General features: G+C 38.5%; 1 protein-coding gene across 1 annotated transcript in view; it reads right to left on the bottom strand.

Moving 5' to 3' along the window:
• The window catches only part of RAB27A (RAB27A, member RAS oncogene family), a 26,128-nt gene extending 7,119 nt beyond the window's left edge, over positions 1-19,009 (bottom strand). Inside the window, exons 1-4 of the mRNA XM_007935150.2 lie at positions 18,857-19,009; positions 15,148-15,233; positions 13,673-13,776; positions 8,759-8,882 (exon numbers count right to left, since the gene is read on the bottom strand). Of these exons, the coding sequence (XP_007933341.1) occupies positions 8,759-8,882; positions 13,673-13,776; positions 15,148-15,233; positions 18,857-19,009 (467 nt within the window). The remainder of the gene's footprint in view (positions 1-8,758; positions 8,883-13,672; positions 13,777-15,147; positions 15,234-18,856) is intronic.
• Positions 19,010-19,251: the final 242 nt, after the last annotated feature.

Genomic DNA, 19,251 nt, shown 5'->3' with positions numbered 1-19,251 from the left:
TTGAACCACCAGCCTTCTGGTTAGCAGTCAAGTGCCTTAGCCACTATGCTACCAGAGCTCCTCCACTGGCTACCCAAAATATAAAATACTTGGGAATAAATCTCACCAGGGACACAAAAGACCTGTACAAAGAAAACTACAAATCACTACTGCAAGAAACCATACGAAATCTACAAAAATGGAAGAACATACCACGCTCATGCATAGAAGATTGAACATCATGAAAATGTCAATACTACCCAAAGCAATCTATACATTCAATGCAATCTCAATCCAGATCCCATGAGCATTCTTTAAGAATATGGAAAAATCAATCACTAATTTTATATGCAAAGGAAAGAGACCTAGGATAAGCAAAGCACTATTGAAGAAGAAAAACAAAGTAGGAGGTCTCACATTCCTGTATCTCAAAACATACTATACAGTCACAGTACCAGCCTGGCAGTGGTACAACAACACACACATAGATGAGTGGAACAGAAATGAGAACCAGAAATAGATCCATAGACCTATGGTCAGCTAGTTTTTGACAAAGGGCTGAAATCCATTAAATGGGCAAGAGGTGGTCTCTTTAACAAATAGTGCTGGGAAAAGTGGATATACACTTGCAGAAAAATGAAACAAGATCCATACCTCACACCATACACAAAAACTAACTCCAGATGGATCAAAGACTTAAATGCAAACCTAAAACTATGAAGTTTCTCAAGGAAAAACTAGGGGCAAATTTAGGGGCCCTAATTTACGACATAAACAGACTCCCAAGTATAACCCAAAATGTACAAACAGCTGAAGATAAACTAGATGAATGGGACCTTCTAAAAATTAAATTTTTATGTGCTTCCAAAGCCTTCTCCAAAAGAGTAAAAAGAGAACTCACAGATTGGGAAGAAATATTCAGCAATGATATATCTAACAAGGGACTTATCTCTAGAATTTATAGAAAACTCCAACACCTCAACAACCAAAAGATTAACAATCCAATTCAAAAATGGGCAGAAGACATGAATAGACACTTCACCAAAGAGGATATTCAAGTGGCCAGCAAATACACGAAGAAACGCTCATGATCATTAGCCATCAGAGAGATACAAATCAAAACAATAATTAGATACCATCTCACACCAGCACTGATGGCAAAGTTCAACAAAACAGAAAATAACAAATGCTGGCAAAGATGTGGAAAGATTGGGACTTTCATACACTGCTGGTGGGACTGTCAAATGATACAACAACTGTAGAAAGCAGTATGGCGATTTCTTAAAAAGGTGGAATTAGAAATACCATTTGATCCAGCAATCCCTTTACTAGGTATATATCCTAAAGAAGTGAGAGCTAGGATAAAAACAGATATATGCACACCCATGTTCATCACAACAGTATTTACAACAGCAAAAAGATGGAAACAACCTATGTGCCCATCAACAGAAGAATGGATAACCAAACTATGGTATATACACACAATGGAATACTATTCAACACTAACGAATAATGTAGAATCTGCAAGACACCGCATAACATGGATGAACTTGGAGGACATTATGCTGAGTGAAATAAATCAACCATAGAAGGATAAATATTGTATTAGGTCATTATTGTAAAAAGTCAAGGAAAGGTTTATATATGGAAGGAAACTTTCTTAGTTGGTTACTAGGGATGGAAGGGGAGGGGAGGAAAAAGCAAAAAAAAAAAAAAAAATGCACTGACCCATGCCACTTTACTTTTGTGTATTTCACTGTATATAAATTATATTTCAATAAAATGTATTTTTAAAAAAATTTTAATTCTGCTTTTCCTAAAATTCACTAGGCAAGAGTATAATAATCTTAGCTTAGAAATGAAGAAGATTAAGTGTCCTAGGTGTGCCTAACCCAAGCCTTGATATTTTCAATCACCTCATATATGTGAAAGCCAGACAACAAGTAAGGAAGACTGAAGAAGAGTTGATGCCTTTGAATTATGGTATTGGCAAAGAATACTGAAAACACCATGGACTGCCCAAAGAGTGAACAAATCCATCCTGGAAGAAGTTAAGCAAGAATGTTCCTTGGTCAGACTTTGTTTCACCTACTTTGGTCATGTTTTAGGATGGACCAGTTCCTGGAGAAGAATATCATGCTTTGTAAAGTAGAGAGAGGGTCAGCAACAAAGGGGAAGACCTTCAACAAGTTGGATTAACACAGTGGCTGCAACAATAGGCTCAAGAATAGCAAGGATTGTGAGGATGGTGCACAACCTGACAGTGTTTTGTTCTGCTGTACACAGGGTTGCTATGAGTGGGAGACAACTCAATGGTATATAACAACTTTAACTATTGAAAGAATGGTATTGTTCCTCTCTCCACATGATGGCGCATATGCAGCATTACCAGGGAGGAGTATTACTGCCAAACATAACATTCTATGGAGCTAATTAATTGTGTTACTCAGTCTGTAAATGACCATTTAATGGGGATTTGGAGTACAAATTTGTATTTAGTATTTAAAAAAAAAAAAAAAAAAGCTAAATTACAATTTGAAATGAAGAACTTAAATGAATAAAATGATCAACAACTTGAAATCAATGGGGCATTATCATTTGTAGTTTTTCACCAAGATATCTATACCCAGTTCATGCTCTAGTCAGGTTCCACATCCAGCTGGTTACTTTTCTATTATTTATTTCACAAGTTTAGAAGGTCCTAAAACCCAGTTAGAGGTTGTCAGGAACGACCACAAGTGTGTGATCGTCTGTCAAATGGCTCATCGGTGGATCCAGAAATTGTGGAGAGATTCCTCACTAAAGACTATTTTTCTACAGTCTGTTGGATTCTATAAGTAAGCATTTACAGGAAAGGGACTATTTCAGCCTCTGAGATTGTGGCAAATGAGATCTAGAGCCTCTTTGGGGTTGCACCGGGTTCCAGAAATCAGCCTTGTAACTTTAGTTGCAGTTTGTGTGGCTTTAAAAATGCCTATTTCCTATTCATTTATTTCTAGAGTAAGAGGAAAATGTTACCGAGTTTGCGAAGAATCAAGGTATTAGAGATCAAGCTACACGTACACGTTTTGCCTAGTCTTCTCCTGAGCATGCATTTTCCTGTGATAAGCCACTGAGCACATTCCCCTCCCCCTGCACAGTGCATGTAGACCATCTGTTCATACTTGGGCCATAGATGATTTGGTCAAACTAAGTAAGATATTGAACAGTCTGCTATACCAAACCACTTGAAATCCCCAAAAATGATATTTAACGATGTTCTTAATGTTGTAAATAAGTGTTTTTTAACTCATCCTTCATTCCAGAGATCCACGAGTGCTTTCTTCATCAATGGCCAGCAGCCTTCAGTGAGAAAACTAGTTTTATATTTGCTGCCCATTTCTTTACACAACACATGAAATACATACATTCAGTTGCCATGCTTTGGTTGTTTTCATAGTTTTCTCTATTTCTCTCAACACTGAATCAAGAACAAAAGGCTTATTATGACCACCAACTAAGCTCTGTGAATAAAGCAGAGTATGGATGGGCCTTTAGATGCAACCACTTTTACTCACAGAGTAACAAGTCCTTGCCTGCTGACTCCTGGTTGATGCTCCCTCAGTACCAATTCCAGTGTTCCATTCCCAGCCTCCATCATGGCTGATACAATTCACAGTGCAAGGGAAAAAATCCTCCTCTCTTCACTGTGGATGCTTCCAGTGATAAGTCAATGAGCACATTTCCCTCATGCATGCATGGCACATGTAGACAACTGGATGGCACTCTGCATAATTTCGTCCTACTGTCAAGGAAAGTGTCTACTAGCTCACACACCTAATAGTAACTTAGTATCTACACCAAAAAACAAACCTACTGCCCTCAAGTTGATTACAACTCATAACAACCTATAGGGCAAAGTAGAACCATCCCAAAACATTTCCAAAGTTATAAATCCTTACAGAAGCAGACCGCCACATCCTTCTCCCATGCATCTACACTAGTGGTTCTCAAAATGCAGGGCTGTCCTGATCCAACAACAGCAGGTTCGAGAATAGTTAGGATTGTAAATAGGTGGGCTTCACCCCAGACCTACTGAACAAAAACTCTGCTGTTGGGAACCAACAATCAAGTGATCCTGATGCACATTGAAGTTTGAGCTTTAATACTACCATCTAAAAGAGGAATGCTGGCAATGGTACATTCTGCTTTCTCATCTAATATATTCCTCACTGACTTTGCAGCTATTTTGAAAAGCATCTCAGCAACAGTGTGAACTGTAATAGTTTGGGCTGTGAGGAGTACAAGTTTGAATAAGCCTTTGTGTTGTTCTCTGCTCTGACTTCACTGGAAATATGATTCAATACAGCATACTGAAAAGCATTATTCTGCTCTTGTTCTGAGAAAATTTGATTCGTTTACCAGAGAGGTTACTGTGTTTTGTTAGCAAGTGACCAAAGAGCTTCATACTGCAATTTAACCAAGTCTCATAGCAAAAAAAAAAAAACAAAGAGGAAGTAGGGACTAATGAACTTTCAGTCAACTAAATGTAAATTTTCTGATATTCGTCATCCTGCAGCCAATTCACTCTTTAAAATTTTGGCTGCTTACATCCCCAGATTTAATTGTCTCAGCGCATGCAGATTCATGTTCCATATTTGCCCAATAGCCTGTTCTCTATTTAGCATTGTCAAGTTTTTCTGACTCAAAGTCTTTCATGTTACCATTTTTATCTCTGCATGTTTCAATAAACCACTTTTGAGCCAATGATCCATTCTTATGAATGGAAGATAGAAGGCAGCATAACAGTATAAAAAAAAAAAAAAAAAAGCAAATTTGGCAGAGGACATGCAAATGATATGAAAATAGATGATAAGCTGTATGTGGTTTTCTGATTGTCAGCACACAGATGAAGTGATGAACACAGTCATGTTAGTGAAGGTACAACCAATGAGAAGGTTAACAATTATTAGGATAAAACAAGACATCTGTGAAAACAATAATTACACTTCTATTTCAAATTTGTGATGTGCATGTGAACCAAGTGACTTGATCATTTTTCCCTCTGGAACTGCTAAACAGTCTATAGAACTATACTCTAAGCTTCCTAAATTCTAAGGGAATTGTTTCCACTCCTTTCCTTTCTTCTCCAGCAGTGTCAATTATACTTATCCTCTAATCCATTTTCCACTCACTTTAACTCAACTCACAAACTTTAGATTGAGTCCCTCTCTATGAAATACTAAGGAGCTCTGGTAGCACAGTGCCTACGGCATCTGGCTGCTAACCAGAAGGTTGGTGGTTCAAACCCAACAGCCACTGTGTGGAAGTAAGACTGGGCTATCTACTTCTGTAAAGATTTTTCCGCCTCGGAAACCCAATGGGGTTTGCTATGAGTTGGAATCGACTCAACGGCAGGGGGGTTGGTTTTTGGTCTACGAAATACTGTGTAGACATTGTGAGCTGCACACAAGTAAGGAATTATGCCTACATTCCTTGGGTTCCCAATATGACAAAAGACAATATAGGGCTCTCTATTGTCAGGCAGGAGCTCTGGGGGCTTCGTGCCTAAGGCATTTGACTGCTAATCAGAAGGCTGGCGGTTCAAACCCAACAGCCACTCCTCAGAAGGAAGATCGGGCAATCTACTTCTGTAGTGGTACTGCCTCGGAAACCCAAGGAGGGGTCTCCATGAGTCAGATCTGACTCAATGGCAGTGAGATGCCAGGCAGGCTGTGGAATCTGACAACTTGAACAGAGGAAACAAGCAAGATGCTGAAGAATACCAGAGAGGGCAGAAGTCAACCCTGAAGCCCCCTCAGCCCCCAAACCAAACCAACTGCCATCGAGTCGATTCCAAGTCATAGTGACCCTTTAGGACAGAGTGGAACAGCCACAAAGTGTTTCCAAGGTTGTAAATCTTTACAGAAACAGACTGCCTCATCTTTCTCCCATGAAGCAGCTGGTGGGTTCAAACTGCCAACCTCTTTGTTAGCAGCCCAATGCTTTAATCACAGCACCACCAGAGCCCCTTGAAACACCCCTATCCACCCACTCAGTACTTGAGAATATATTTGTTTCATCTAGTGAACTCCCTTAGCTGCCTTACTTTTTGCCTTTACTGATACCCTTTTCAAAAGCATGGTCTAATCCATGGTTTCCATTGCTTCATCACTTATTTCCTCTTTACCCCCTTGCAACACAGCTCCCAGCTCCAACACTTCAGTATTCTCTGTGGTATTTGATCTCTCTCTTTCCTTCCCATTACATTACACCAGTGGCTTTCAGGGGAGGCAGGGAAACATATTAGAATCCCATGGGGCTTCCCAAACTCTGCATCAGAACCATGTTAGTCTGTGGTACTCAACCACTGTCCATCAAAATCACGTGGTGAGTTTTCTAAAAATACTAATGCCCAGGCCCCCACTGATAGTAGCTTTGCAAAATGCCAACTTGACTCAGCAGCACATTTCCCAGAATTCCCTTTCTGGTTAGGGCAGACCACAAGAGAGATTGTGAGAGAGATTTGGAGGGTGGAAGTGAAGCAAAAGCCGTTTTGTAGTTCTCACACTTTGTTGCTTATGTGCTGATTCATCTTGTTGGCCAGACCTGTACCTGCTGCACCTTCCCTTGGATCCTCCTTCAGCGTCTCCAACTCCTGGGCCAGGTATGTGTATTTAGCTCAGCGATGAAGAGCCCTGGTTTCTGTAGGACACCCATACAACTAGAGACAACAAGAACTGACTAGGGCTTCATTCCATCCTTGTGGGTCTCGGCTTGTTCTTGCTCTCCCCACTTTATATCCATCTTCCCTTCCTGACTACCTGTCCTGGGAATATCAAGTTTCAGCATCAGACACAAAGACAACACCTTACAGAGATTGCTTAACCAGTTCACACAATTACAAAAGGCCAAATCCCAGTAATAAATCCCTTTTTATATAGGTCTGCTTCTCCAGTTGACCTGTGATTGCTACAACACCCCCAATCAATTATGCCATAAGCCCAGAGGTGGCCCAGACATGAGTACTTTTTAAAAGCTCCCCAGTGTTTCTAATATGCAACCAGGGTTAAAAATCACTAACCTTGGGTTGAAAACCTCTACATCCAACTGCAAATCCTTGCCAGAGTAACCAACGATAGGAATCCCCCAGGTGAACTAGAACTGAAAAAGGTTTAAAATCTTGTTCTGTCCCACCCCACCTCTTCTGTGTGTCTTCTCTGATTTACTACTCCTTTTCCATAAATCCTACTCATATCGCTGCAATCTCTCTATCTCTAGTCCCTTCAACTCATCCTACACACAGCCCCAGACAGATCTTCTGGAAAAGTACTCATAACACCCCTCCATAACACCTTTCAGAAACTCACTGTCTTCCAGTGGATCGAGGCTAATCTCCTTTCTTGACATTCAAAGCCTCTGGAGCCAGGCTTCTCCCCATCTCACCAAACTATCCTTGGACTCCTTTCCCAGTGTGAATCCTTATCCTAAGTCCTTTCAGAATCTCTATCAGATGGAAAGGAAGAACAAAGCAGTGTTTACACAATGAGAAGGAAACAGGTCTGCTCTAGTCTCCTTGGATACTGCCTAAAACCGTGGCCACTACCTGGGTAACATCCCCTATATACCACACCACACCACACCACTCCATCTCTCTCTCCTCTTCCCAACCCCATGTGCTGCCTTCAACTTAAACTCACTGCCATAGAGCCAATTCTGACTTATAGTGACTTTTTCGGACAAAGTAGAACTGCCCAATAGGGTTTCCAAGCCTATAAACCTTTATAGAAGCAGATTGCCCCATCTTTCTCCCACGGAGCAGCTGGTGGGTTCAAACTGCAGATCTTTTGGTTAGCAGCCAAATGCTTTAACCACTTAGTCACCAGAGTCCTCCCCTACCTAAATTAAGGGTAATTAATACATATACATTTGGATGTTCATTGTATTAGAGGCCAAAAGTATTCCTTCAGAGAGGTGCCCTTTGAACAGGACATGCTGCTTTTGCTGCTATGATCCTATTCGCTGACATCATTTTGTTGAACTTCTACCATAAGAACATAGCTTGATATGGGGTGATCAATCATGGGAGAACAGAAGGGCAGTGTTTGCATGGGAAGACAGCTGCAGTGGGGTGGAGGGGGATGGTGGGAGTGCATGGGGGGGAAGGACACAGGGAAGAGGTAACTATGGGGAAGAAGTGGGAAAAGCTGTTACATTGTGGGGAACTGCAGTCAATGTCAGGAAACAACGTTTATAAACTGCTATATGGAAAATGAATTTGCTCTGTAAGCTTTCACCCAAATCACAATCAAAATTAAAAAAAAAAAAAAAAAGGAACATAGCCTGAACCATAATGGATCCTCACATCACTCTCCCAGCACAGAAATTTCAAAGCCAGCCCTGGAAATACTCAATAAGTCCATCTTGTATACTAAAACCACACACAAACTGGCCTGGAATCTCCTTGCTGAACATAGAGATTTCTTCATTCAAAGGATCTCCTATTTGCATTTGGGGGTGGTGGAGGCTGCACAGCGTTCATCCTTGAAGCTATCTTTCCAACAGTTCTAAGAGATTGATAAACATAGAATGAAAGTTCTTACCACACGCCGTTTCTATGGTTCTCACTGTCATATAGTACATGAATATTATCATATATTATGCCAAGTAGATATTTTATATTACCAAAAACTACATCTGAACTTTTTATTTTAATTTTTTACATCTGTACTTCCCTCAGTACATGGGAAATGTTTATATTCAAAATGTTTTCACTAGATTTCTCTACAAAAACACTCACCCATACTTCTCTGCAAGTTCCACGGCTTCCTCTTCTTTTACTACCCTCTGGTCTTCCAAATCACTCTTATTTCCACATAACACTATATCTGGCTTTTCACAATATGCATGCATTTGTAGCTGGCCTATTAATTTAAGAAGATAAAAAAAATATAGGTAAATCATAAAATGTATCATCATCAATGGAGAATATATGCAAAAGTGTGTTGAAAATTGCAAATGGATATACAGATAAAATAAATAGATACAATAGCTTTCAAAGCATCAATAACCTATTTGTAAAACTGAATGCATGGGACAGACATACAAAACTAGCCTTGTCTTTAAACACATACTCTACCTTATTTATATCAGAGAGTAGGGGATATTCATATTTTCACAGTGCACCCTCCTAAAGTGCACACACACAATACCTGGTTATCTCTTAAAAAGAAATTTTAAGCATTCCTTGGGAGCTCTGGTAGCATAGTGGCTAAGGCACTTGATCGCTAACCAGAAGGCTGGTGGTTCAAATCCACCAGCCACTCCTCGGAAGGGTAATCTACTTCCGTAGTGATACTGCCTCGGAAACCCAAGGAGGGGTCGCTATGAGTCGGGTCCGACTCGACGGCACATAACAACAAGAAGTGATTACTAACCTTTTAAGCTCTATCTTTCCTCACCACAGCAGTGACTTTTTTTTAAGCACTCGCCCTCCTATAAACTCATCTATTTCTATCTGAAATGTTTTTTTCAATTATCCTAAGTCCGCATCAGTTCTTTCAAAACAAACAAGATACAGGATTAAATGGAGAAAAGACCCAGGATGAATAGCAAATGATTCTGCCAGTAGAGCCAAGAGGAATCAGGGAGACTACAATTCTTATTCCACTGCTTTTATTTCTTTTCACCTGAAGATAAATCTGCAATAAGCATAATTTCTAAAAACAATGTAGTCAAACAAAAGAGCTTCACTAAGCTAAACAGTTTAATCTTCCCAAGAAGGAAAATGAAGTTTTACTTTTTACTCATCATACCCCATAATGAAATTAAAGCAATCCAAACTTTCAAAATAAGACATACCTCAAAGTTTATGGCCCAATTTATGTTTTATCATGGTTAACCAGAAAAATGTTGACATTTTAGTTCCTCATTATGAAGTCAGGCTCATTATATCAAAAAATGTCAGTCTGTGAGCATTTATTGGGCAATGACACAGGCCTGCTATTTTGCTTAGAATTTTAAGACATTCCTTTGCTATCAAGGGGCAAGTAGGAAAACAAGATGGAGTAAATCTTTTGCTGTTGAGACATTTTAAACTCCTAGGACACAGCAGAACTGCCCCCATAGAGTTTCCAACACTGAAATCTTTGCAGAAATGGATAGCCAAATCTTTCTCCCACAGAGTGGCTAGTGGATTAGAACCACCGACCTTTCAATTAGCAGCTAAGTGCTTAACCACTGCACCACCAGGGCTCCTTAGCCTGGGAATAAGCAAAAACAAATTGTGCACTATTTCCAAGAACAGCCATGCTCTTTCTTTCTTCTGAGCTGTTAACACATGCTGTTCCCACACTTCCAAATCTCCACCCACAGTCTTCCTTCAGGGATTCCCTACCCTCCTTTCCAGACTTGTCTTCAAGGTTACCTCTCCTGTGGGAACTTTCTGGTCTCTAGAGTGGCTCTGTGCTCTGGTGACAACTTAAATGTCCTTCACTGTGATCATGAGCATAGACTCAAGACTCACTGTACCTGGGGATGAATCCTGACTCTGCCACTTATTATTTGTGTGGCTCTGGTGAAGTTTTTGACCTTGTACCTCAGTTTTCCCATCTGTAAATGGTGGTAATGATAGTACAATATTTACTCCATAGGGTTAAATGAATTAATTCAGTGATTCTCCAGTTAAGGCCCATTGACCAACAGCATCAGCATCACCTGGGAACTTATTAGAAATGCAATTTCTCAGGTCCTACCCCAGACCTACTGAATCAGAAACAGTGGTACAGGGCCCAGCAAGCTATACAGGTGATTCTAATGCACAGTCAAGTTTGAGACTGAAGCACTTAGAAGTGCTATGTAAGTATTACCAGTATGAGCGGGTACTTATGGGAACGTGAAAGGTCTAATTATTGTTGATTTTTTTCTTTTTATCTTCCTTTACTGAAAATTTTCAACAAAGACTGTGAATTACTTATATTTTTAAAAGTAGGTTAATCCATCCTTTAAAAAAAAAAAAACTTGGCCAAAAGAAAAAGTCACAGATATAACTAATTACAATGTCAGGCAATATGTGATAAGGATCGTAAGAGGAATGAAACAAATTTAAAGCAACTAAGTTATCACACAAAGCTTCATAGAAGCTATTTTTTGCTAGGTTTTAAAGAATAAATAAGGTTCTAATCAGCTTTTCAAAAAGGAAAAATAATGGAGGTGGAAGAAGGAACTCTTTCCAGACAAAGAAAATGATAAGGGTAAAAATATAGCAAAAACAAGTAAAATGGAAACATGGAAACTGTTGGGCTCTTTTACCATTTATGGGAGGTCACAGAAGAAAAAGCTAGAAATTTGAGATTTTTTTTTTTAACTTTTTATTGTGATTTGGGTGATATTTGACAAAGCAGATTCATTTTATCATGAATAGCTCATACACAGAATTTTTTTTTTAAGTTTCTGTAGGAAATATGCTACCACTGGATGAAAATTTACTGAGACCATGACTTGCCAATCCCTCTGAACTCCATGAGGACGGCTGAGGGAATACAACACTGCCTGCTGCCTTTCAGATTTCAGATTGAGGTCCAAAAGACTCAGCTCACCATGTGGCCTCCTAAACAGAACCCAGTCTGCCTTTGGATTCTTACCCACCTTCCAAAGAGGTCTGGAGAGATTTGGAAAAGAGAAAAGGGGCACATGAGGCAACTCTGGAGAAGCAAATGGTACAGACCCTCTCCCCTCTTTCCAGGCCAAGAAGAAAAAAAATATATTGTTATTATTATTATTTTGGCAAAAAAGAAGCAATAAATAATCCCTGAAACACTCAAAATGCTAGCAAGCAGAGGAAAAAAAAAATACATAGCTAATGAACAAATTTTTATTCATAATTAAGATTTGATTTTACTTTGACACTGAACATTGTACTTTAAAAAAAAAACAGAGTGAGGGTTAAGGGACTGGACACTTTCCACTGAAAGTAAGAAATTTTCAATAATATTTTTAAAGTTGTTTGGTTTTTTATTTTTTCTTTAACTGGTAATATGGATTCTTTCACTCTTTGAGAAAAAATACATACATATAATTTCACATAATTTTGCCCTTTATCTATCTGTAAACAAATAAACAAACAAACAAAAACTCACTGCCGTTGAGTCTATTCAACTCATAGTGACACCTTTGGGTTTCCAAGGCAGTATCTCTACAGAAGCAGATTGCCCAATCTTCCTTCCAAGGAGTGGCTGGTAGGTTTGAACTGCCAGCCTTAGGCAGTATGCCACCAGAGTTCCTTATCTATCTATACATCACAGGATTTACCTAATGTGTGTCAGAGTTTCAGTTTCTACCTGTGAAAAACAGATGGGTTGGTTATTTTACAACTAAGATTCTATGAGCACATCTTCTGTGATGATACTTAAAAATGCTTGACTTGCAAAAGACCCAGAACTTGTAAGATGATGCAAAGAGGATGTTGAGCAAGGGCTGAAAATAAGGGATTAGAAATAGTCACAACCATTAAGGTCTAAGAAAAATAATGACATTTGCAACTCAGCCAAGCATTTAACAAAGTGAGGCCTAATAAGCATAATTAAACTTGTAGTACATGTATTTAAAGTATTAAATAGCCCTTCATTTCTTACAAATCAAGTTAGTTGAGAAAGGCCACTGAACTGAAAGCCAAAAGACTCTTCCACTTATTGCTCCATGTCCTTGGTTAAGTCAACTACTCGTTAAGATTCAGTGTCCTCACCCTGAAATAAGGACACACTACTTGCCCTAACTCTCACAAGGTGGCTGCAAAGATCAAATGATACAAAATATATTAAAATGCTTTGAACACCACAATGAACTATACAAATTAATTAAAAATTCATTTTAAAAATAAGGTTTTCTACTATCAAAATCACAGCTGATAACTCTTTTATAATCCCAAGACACCAGGTAATTTTTAAGAAGTAGTTATTTTTAAATGTGTTTTCACTTTAAAGGCTTGGATGTTACGAATTTAGCATCATAGCCGTCTTTAATGGTGTTCTAGGGTTATACTAACACAGCCAACCAAAGGAGGAAAATGTACATTTGGAAGCTGTTATTTGGTCAAGTGGCAGGACTTTAAATTACTATTAGCCAATCACTTAAGATGATCTCTCCAAAGAGCCAAAATGAAGTGATATAGATCTCACTAGACATCAACCACATGTGCTAATGCAGTGGTAGTTCTCCATGACAATGTCCTCCTCACACATGCTCTGATCCTAAAACTGAAGGCAGGAGACTCAAAGCACAGAAGACACATGCAACAGCAGTATGATTTACTAAGTCTTCCAAAGGTTTCTATGTCTATGCAGTATATTTTTAAGGCTCACAGATAATATATGAGTTGATGGCACCCAATAGGCATGCAGATACATAAAGATTTAACTTCTTTAGTCTTTATTTCCTCATATGTAAAATGGAAGTAAAGAAATCCACTCTGTGGAAAAGATTAAGTGATTACATGTAAAATGTTGCCATGTACCTGGGACATAGGAAGTACTCAACAAATCCAAGTTACTGTTACTAGATAAAGCAGAGTATCTTTGACCCTAAACTAAAAATCTTGGTCTTTTAAATAGCATTTGTACTAGAAGTGCCTAAAACAATTGACAACAGAAGTAGAATTTAAGAGGAATTTTTATTGCAGGGAAGGAGGAGAGACAGGCCAAGAAATAATAACACTTACTTATCCAGTTCCTGACATTGAGGAAACTTTGCTCATTTGTCAGATCAAAAAGCAGAAGGAATCCCATAGCATCTCTGAAGAATGCTGTTGTCAGGCTACGAAACCTAGGAACATAAAAGCAGACTGGTTACCCAGGCTATGGTCCCTCTCCTGAAATACAAGGCTACAAGCAATGTCCTCAGTCTCTTACAGAAGTTCATCCATTAGAAATTACATGATGATATTCTAAAACTTTATAGTTATATATCACTCATAGAAGTTTGTGTGTTAAGATACCATGTAATTTCAAAACAGCCTGCGTGACAGGGGTAACGAGAACTAGCTCATGATCCCTTAGTCTCAGCCAAGAATTTATCGTACAATTATGAGTAAATTAGGCCAAAAGCAGTAGTGCTTGCTGTGAATGTTTTCCTTGTGCTGTGAAAGCTTGATTTGACTTTACAATGTGTTCCATGAGCTTTTAATTTCAGTCTCTACAGAAATATCTAATCTCCGATAATCATTTAAGGTGTGAATAGTTTTGACTCAGTCCCTATCCTTTCTTGCCACTTTCTTCTCAAATGCTTATCCTGCTGTCTCCCCCCACCCCCACCACCCCCACCACAACTCCCTTTCCTCTCTCTTTGCTTATATGCAAAGCCTGCAACTAACATACATAGGTGCCAGGGAAGAAAACACTGGTACAAATTTGTCATCTAATCAACGATGTCATGTTTTTCTCAAATACCTTTAAACAATGTTTTTATAAAACAAGTCCTTATCTTTCAGAGACACATACAAAAATATTTCCAAATGAAATGATAGGATTTCTGGAATTTGTTTCAAAATAATCTGGGAGGAGAGAGGTAGTAGAAAGTATATGCATGAAATAAGGTTGACCAGGACTTGCTAATTGTTGAAAATGGGTAATGGGTACTTGGATTCACTATACTATACTTTCTACTATTGTAGATATGTGAAGTTTTCCACAGGAAAACGTTAAAAAAAAAAAAAAAAATTAAGGAGGCTGTGAAAGAAAACAGAAGCTTTAGCTAACTAAATGCAATTTTATATCATGATTTCATGTGGTTTATTTTGGTCAAGCAACCTCTAACCATATAAATTTATTGCAACTATTCTTTCCACAAAGTTTCAACAAGTGGGTAAAACTATTGCATGGAACTTGCAGCTTTTTCTTTGTGGTTGAGTAAATAGCAAAGTAAATGCAGAAAATAGGGAAAAGTGTCTAAGTTACCAAAAAAAAGCAAAGAAAGAAAAATCCATAAGCAAGAAGGCCTATTTTGCAAAGATTCATTTTCCCTTACAGGCCACCATTATTATCTCAGACTGATAAATGTCCTTTTAATTTGGCAGCATATCTTAGTCAGGTACAAATCAATTGATCACTGGCTTGTTCCTGCTCAGGCCACTTTGTGACGAGTGTAGCTGTTTTTCTCCTTTCCTCCAGTAAGAACACACAGGTGATGCTCTCATACCTCTCCTGCCCTGCTGTGTCCCATAACTGCAGGTGGATTCTCTGACCTCTGCCAACAGCTCCATCTGGCCCATTAGCTCTGTACACCTGAAACAACAAAGTGAAAGAGGTAAAAAAAAAAAAAAAAAAAAAGAACATCTGAGACAGGTGAACTCGGCTTACCTTTCTATTTGGTGCAACTCCTCTAAGAATGTAAACTTCTAAAAAGAGAATTCCAACTGAACACAAGCTTGTTTGTATTTTATTTCAAATAATCGTTAGTTCACTTTTCCTCAAAGTTTCCTTGGGTCACTACTTTCAGGAAATATTAACTTTCTATGACTCTTCCTATTTCATCTTTAAAAAGTGCTCTTACAACAATGTTATGGGAACCACTTCCAAAGTGGCATGGTAAGGACTTCCAAAAATCTGTTGTTGTTGCTGTTGTTATGTGCCATCAAGTCGGCCCCAACTCATAGCAACCCCTCTTTGGGTTTCCGAGGCAGTATCACTACAGAAGTAGATTGCCCAACCTTCCTTCTGAGAAGTGGCTGGTGGGTTTGAACCACCAGCCTTCTGGTAGCAGTCAAGTGCTTTAGGCACTATGCTACCAGAGCCCTCCCTTCCAAAAATCTACTCCTCCATAAATCAACAAAAACATTGGCAAAAATAGTCAAAATCAACTTTTCCAGAAGTCTGATAATGAACAAAGGCTTGCAACACATTCCAAGGAGCACATATTCAAGAAAAACAGCTAAATATATGCAAAAAAACAGTAAAATTTGTGTGTTAAGTTCCCAAGTGGTACAAATGGTTTGCATTCAATTGCTAGCCTACAGGTTGGCAGTTTGAAGCCACCCAGATGTACCACAGAAGAAAAGGTCTGGCAATTTGCTTCTGTTAAAGATCACACAGGTCAGTTCTATAATGCATGGTCATGATTATGACCACAGAGTCATAATTGACTCTATAGCAACAAACAACAACTACAACATCGCTATCCTTCTCTCCATAGCTCCACAGTAGCCCTGCAAACCAACACTCACAATGATTGTAGCTGTGAAAACCATTAGACTAACATCACTGTAGGCAGTAGAGGCAGAATGGGTTTAAAGAGCCCCAAAAGTCCTAGCCCAGAGAATTGTCAGTATTTGACCTGTCCAGAAGTTCTATGAAAAGCTCCATTTCCAAGGCTTGTCTTTATTTGACCTGACTCAGAGCTCAGGCTAGGAGAACAACCCTATCTCTAGAGCATTTGTTGAAAATAATCAGCAGCAATTATTTCACATAACAACTACCTGAGGAAGCAGTATCAATTGGGGCTAACAAAAGGCTTATCAAAAAACTTAAAAAACAAAAGTAGAAAATGAGATGCCTATAGAAGGCTTTGAAAATCTCCAAAATATTCCTGGGATCCTAGAAAACCACACATACGTGTGGGTCTGTACAAATGCCCAGGAAAGACCTGAAAAGGCCTTAGAAAGGCTCTTCCCAAGCAGGAAGAGAAGGGTAAGGCAGAGTTGTCAACTGCCTCCTGGAGCACTGAACACGGGCCCCAACATACACACAGAGCCCAGGCACAAATGTCTTCACAAATAAAGAATTAACACCAGTTCGTCACAAACTCTTCTAAAATAAGGAAAAGGAGGACACAGTTCCCAATTCATTCTGTTGTTGTTGTTATGTGCAGTCAAGTTGGACCCGACTCATAGTGACCTCTCTTTGGATTTCCGAGGTGGTATCTCTATGGAAGTAGATTGCCCAACCTTCCTTCTGAGGAGTGGCTGGTGGGTTTGAACCACCAGCCTTCTGGTAAGCAGTCAAGTGCCTTAGGCACTACACTACCAGAGCTCCCCAACTCATTCTAGGAGGCCAGTATTACCTCGATATCAAGCCAAAGATATCATCAGAAAATTTGAAACAAACAAAACTACAGACCAATGTCCCTTCTGAATACAGACCCAAAAATCTTTAACAAAACACTAGCAAATAGAATCCATCAACACAGAGAAAGGATTATACACCATGACTAAGTAGAATTTATAGCAAGAACGGTAACAATGGCTTAACACATAAAAATCAATCAATATGATGCACTATGGTGTAGTGGTTAAGAGATTGGGCTGCTAACCAAAAGGTCTGTGGTTCAAACCCACCAGCTGTTCCACAGAAGAACAATGAGGCAACCTGCTTGCATAAAAGATTTACAGCCTTGAAAACCCAATGGGGTTCACTATGAGTTGGAATCAACTCGATGGCAATGAGTTTGGTTTTGGTTTTTATATACATAAAATAAAGAACTAAAAACACATGGTCATCTCAATAGATGCAGAAAAAAGCATTTGATAAAATCTAATACCCTTTGATGATAAAAACACTCAACAAACTAGGAATATAAGGAAACTTCCTCAACCTGACATCTACAAAAAACAAATCCACATCTTATTCTTAATAGTGATAGTCTGAATGCTTTCTTTCTCCTTAAGATCAAGAAGAAGACAAGGATGTCCACTCTCACCACTTCTATCCAGTATTGTACTGGAGGTTCTCACTAGGGAAATTAGGCAAGAAAAAGAGATAAAAGACATTCAAACTGGAAAGGAAGAAGTAAAATTATCTCTATTCATAGATGACATGATCTTTCATGTAGACAATACTAAGGAATACACACACAGACATACACAAACTATGAAAGCTCAGCAAACTTGCAATATGCAACATCAGTATAAAAAATAGTCTACATTTCTAACACTAACAATGAAAATTAGAAAATAAAATTAAGAAAACAATTCCATTTATAATAGCATCAAAATATAAGTACATAAGAAATTTAACAAAAGAAATATAAAATTTGTACTCTGAAAACTATCAAACATTGTTGAAAGAAACTAAAGAGGATCTAAATAAATGGAAAAACATTCATAGACTGGAACGCTTAATATTATTAAGATGGCAATACTCCCAATTTGATCTACTGACTCAATGGAAACCCTATCTTTATGACTGAGTAATATTCCATTTTATGTATGTACTATATTTTGTTTATCCATTCATCTGTTGATGGACATTTAGGTTGTTTCTACCTTTTGGCTGTTGTGAATAGTGCTGCAATGACATTAGTGTACAAGTCTGTGTTTGAATCTCTGCTTTCAAGTCTTTTGGCTATACACCTAGGTGTAATCATTCTATTTTTAGTTTTATGAGGAAGTGTCAACATGTTTTTCCACAACACCTGAACCATTGTACACTCCCACCAGGGAATGTGAAGGGTCCCAATGTCCCTGCAGCCTTGCCAACATTTGTTATTTTCCTTTTTTAAAATCTAGTCAACCTAGTGGGAGTCAAGTGGTGTATCCCTGTGGTTTTGATTTGCATCTCTCTGACGGCCAGTGATGCCGAGCACCTTGTCATGTGTCATTTGAATATCCTCTTGGGTGAAATGTATATCAAGTCCTTGGCTCATTTGATTGGGTATTTGTCTTTCTGTTAAATTTCTGAAGTTTTATATATATTTTGGTTATTGGATTCTTGTCAGATAAATGATTTTTGAAGATATTCTTCAGCACAGCCTTTTAATCATATGGCTCAGACTGGACATAATACACTTTCATATGTGCCATTTAATTTTAGATTCTAACCTTTGTCCTCCTAACTCCTACAAAGTAAACTAAATAGATAGGCAAATGTTGACTCATGTATTGCATTTTTATATAGACGGATATAGAACTTACCACTCTTTTTTCCCTGAAATCGATGCCCACCGTTGTGATGAATTTGGAGTTAAATTTACCATCTGTGTACTGGTAAAGTACACTGGTCTTTCCCACTCCAGAGTCTCCCAAAGCTAAAAACTTGATGAGGTAATCATAGTCTCCATCAGACATAATGAAGAACTCAGTGGTTCACCTACAAAATATAAGCCAATGCAAATTTATTTAAAATCCATTAGAATATTTTAGAGTTCTCCATGAATAAAATGGGACCTTATTATTCAGTTCAGCAGATATATCTATGTGATACCTAAATGCCTAGGGGTTCTGTGAGGAGAGGATTAGATGCTGTTCATTGTCCCAGAAGACTTAATAATCTGCTAAAATGGTACTAAAATAGTAAAGAATTTTATTTT

Source organism: Orycteropus afer, unplaced genomic scaffold, assembly GCF_000298275.1.
Source record: "Orycteropus afer afer isolate SDZICR_OR568_19922 unplaced genomic scaffold, OryAfe1.0 scaffold00026, whole genome shotgun sequence".
Lineage (NCBI taxonomy): Eukaryota > Metazoa > Chordata > Mammalia > Tubulidentata > Orycteropodidae > Orycteropus > Orycteropus afer.
This window is presented reverse-complemented; position numbering and strand designations above follow the sequence as displayed.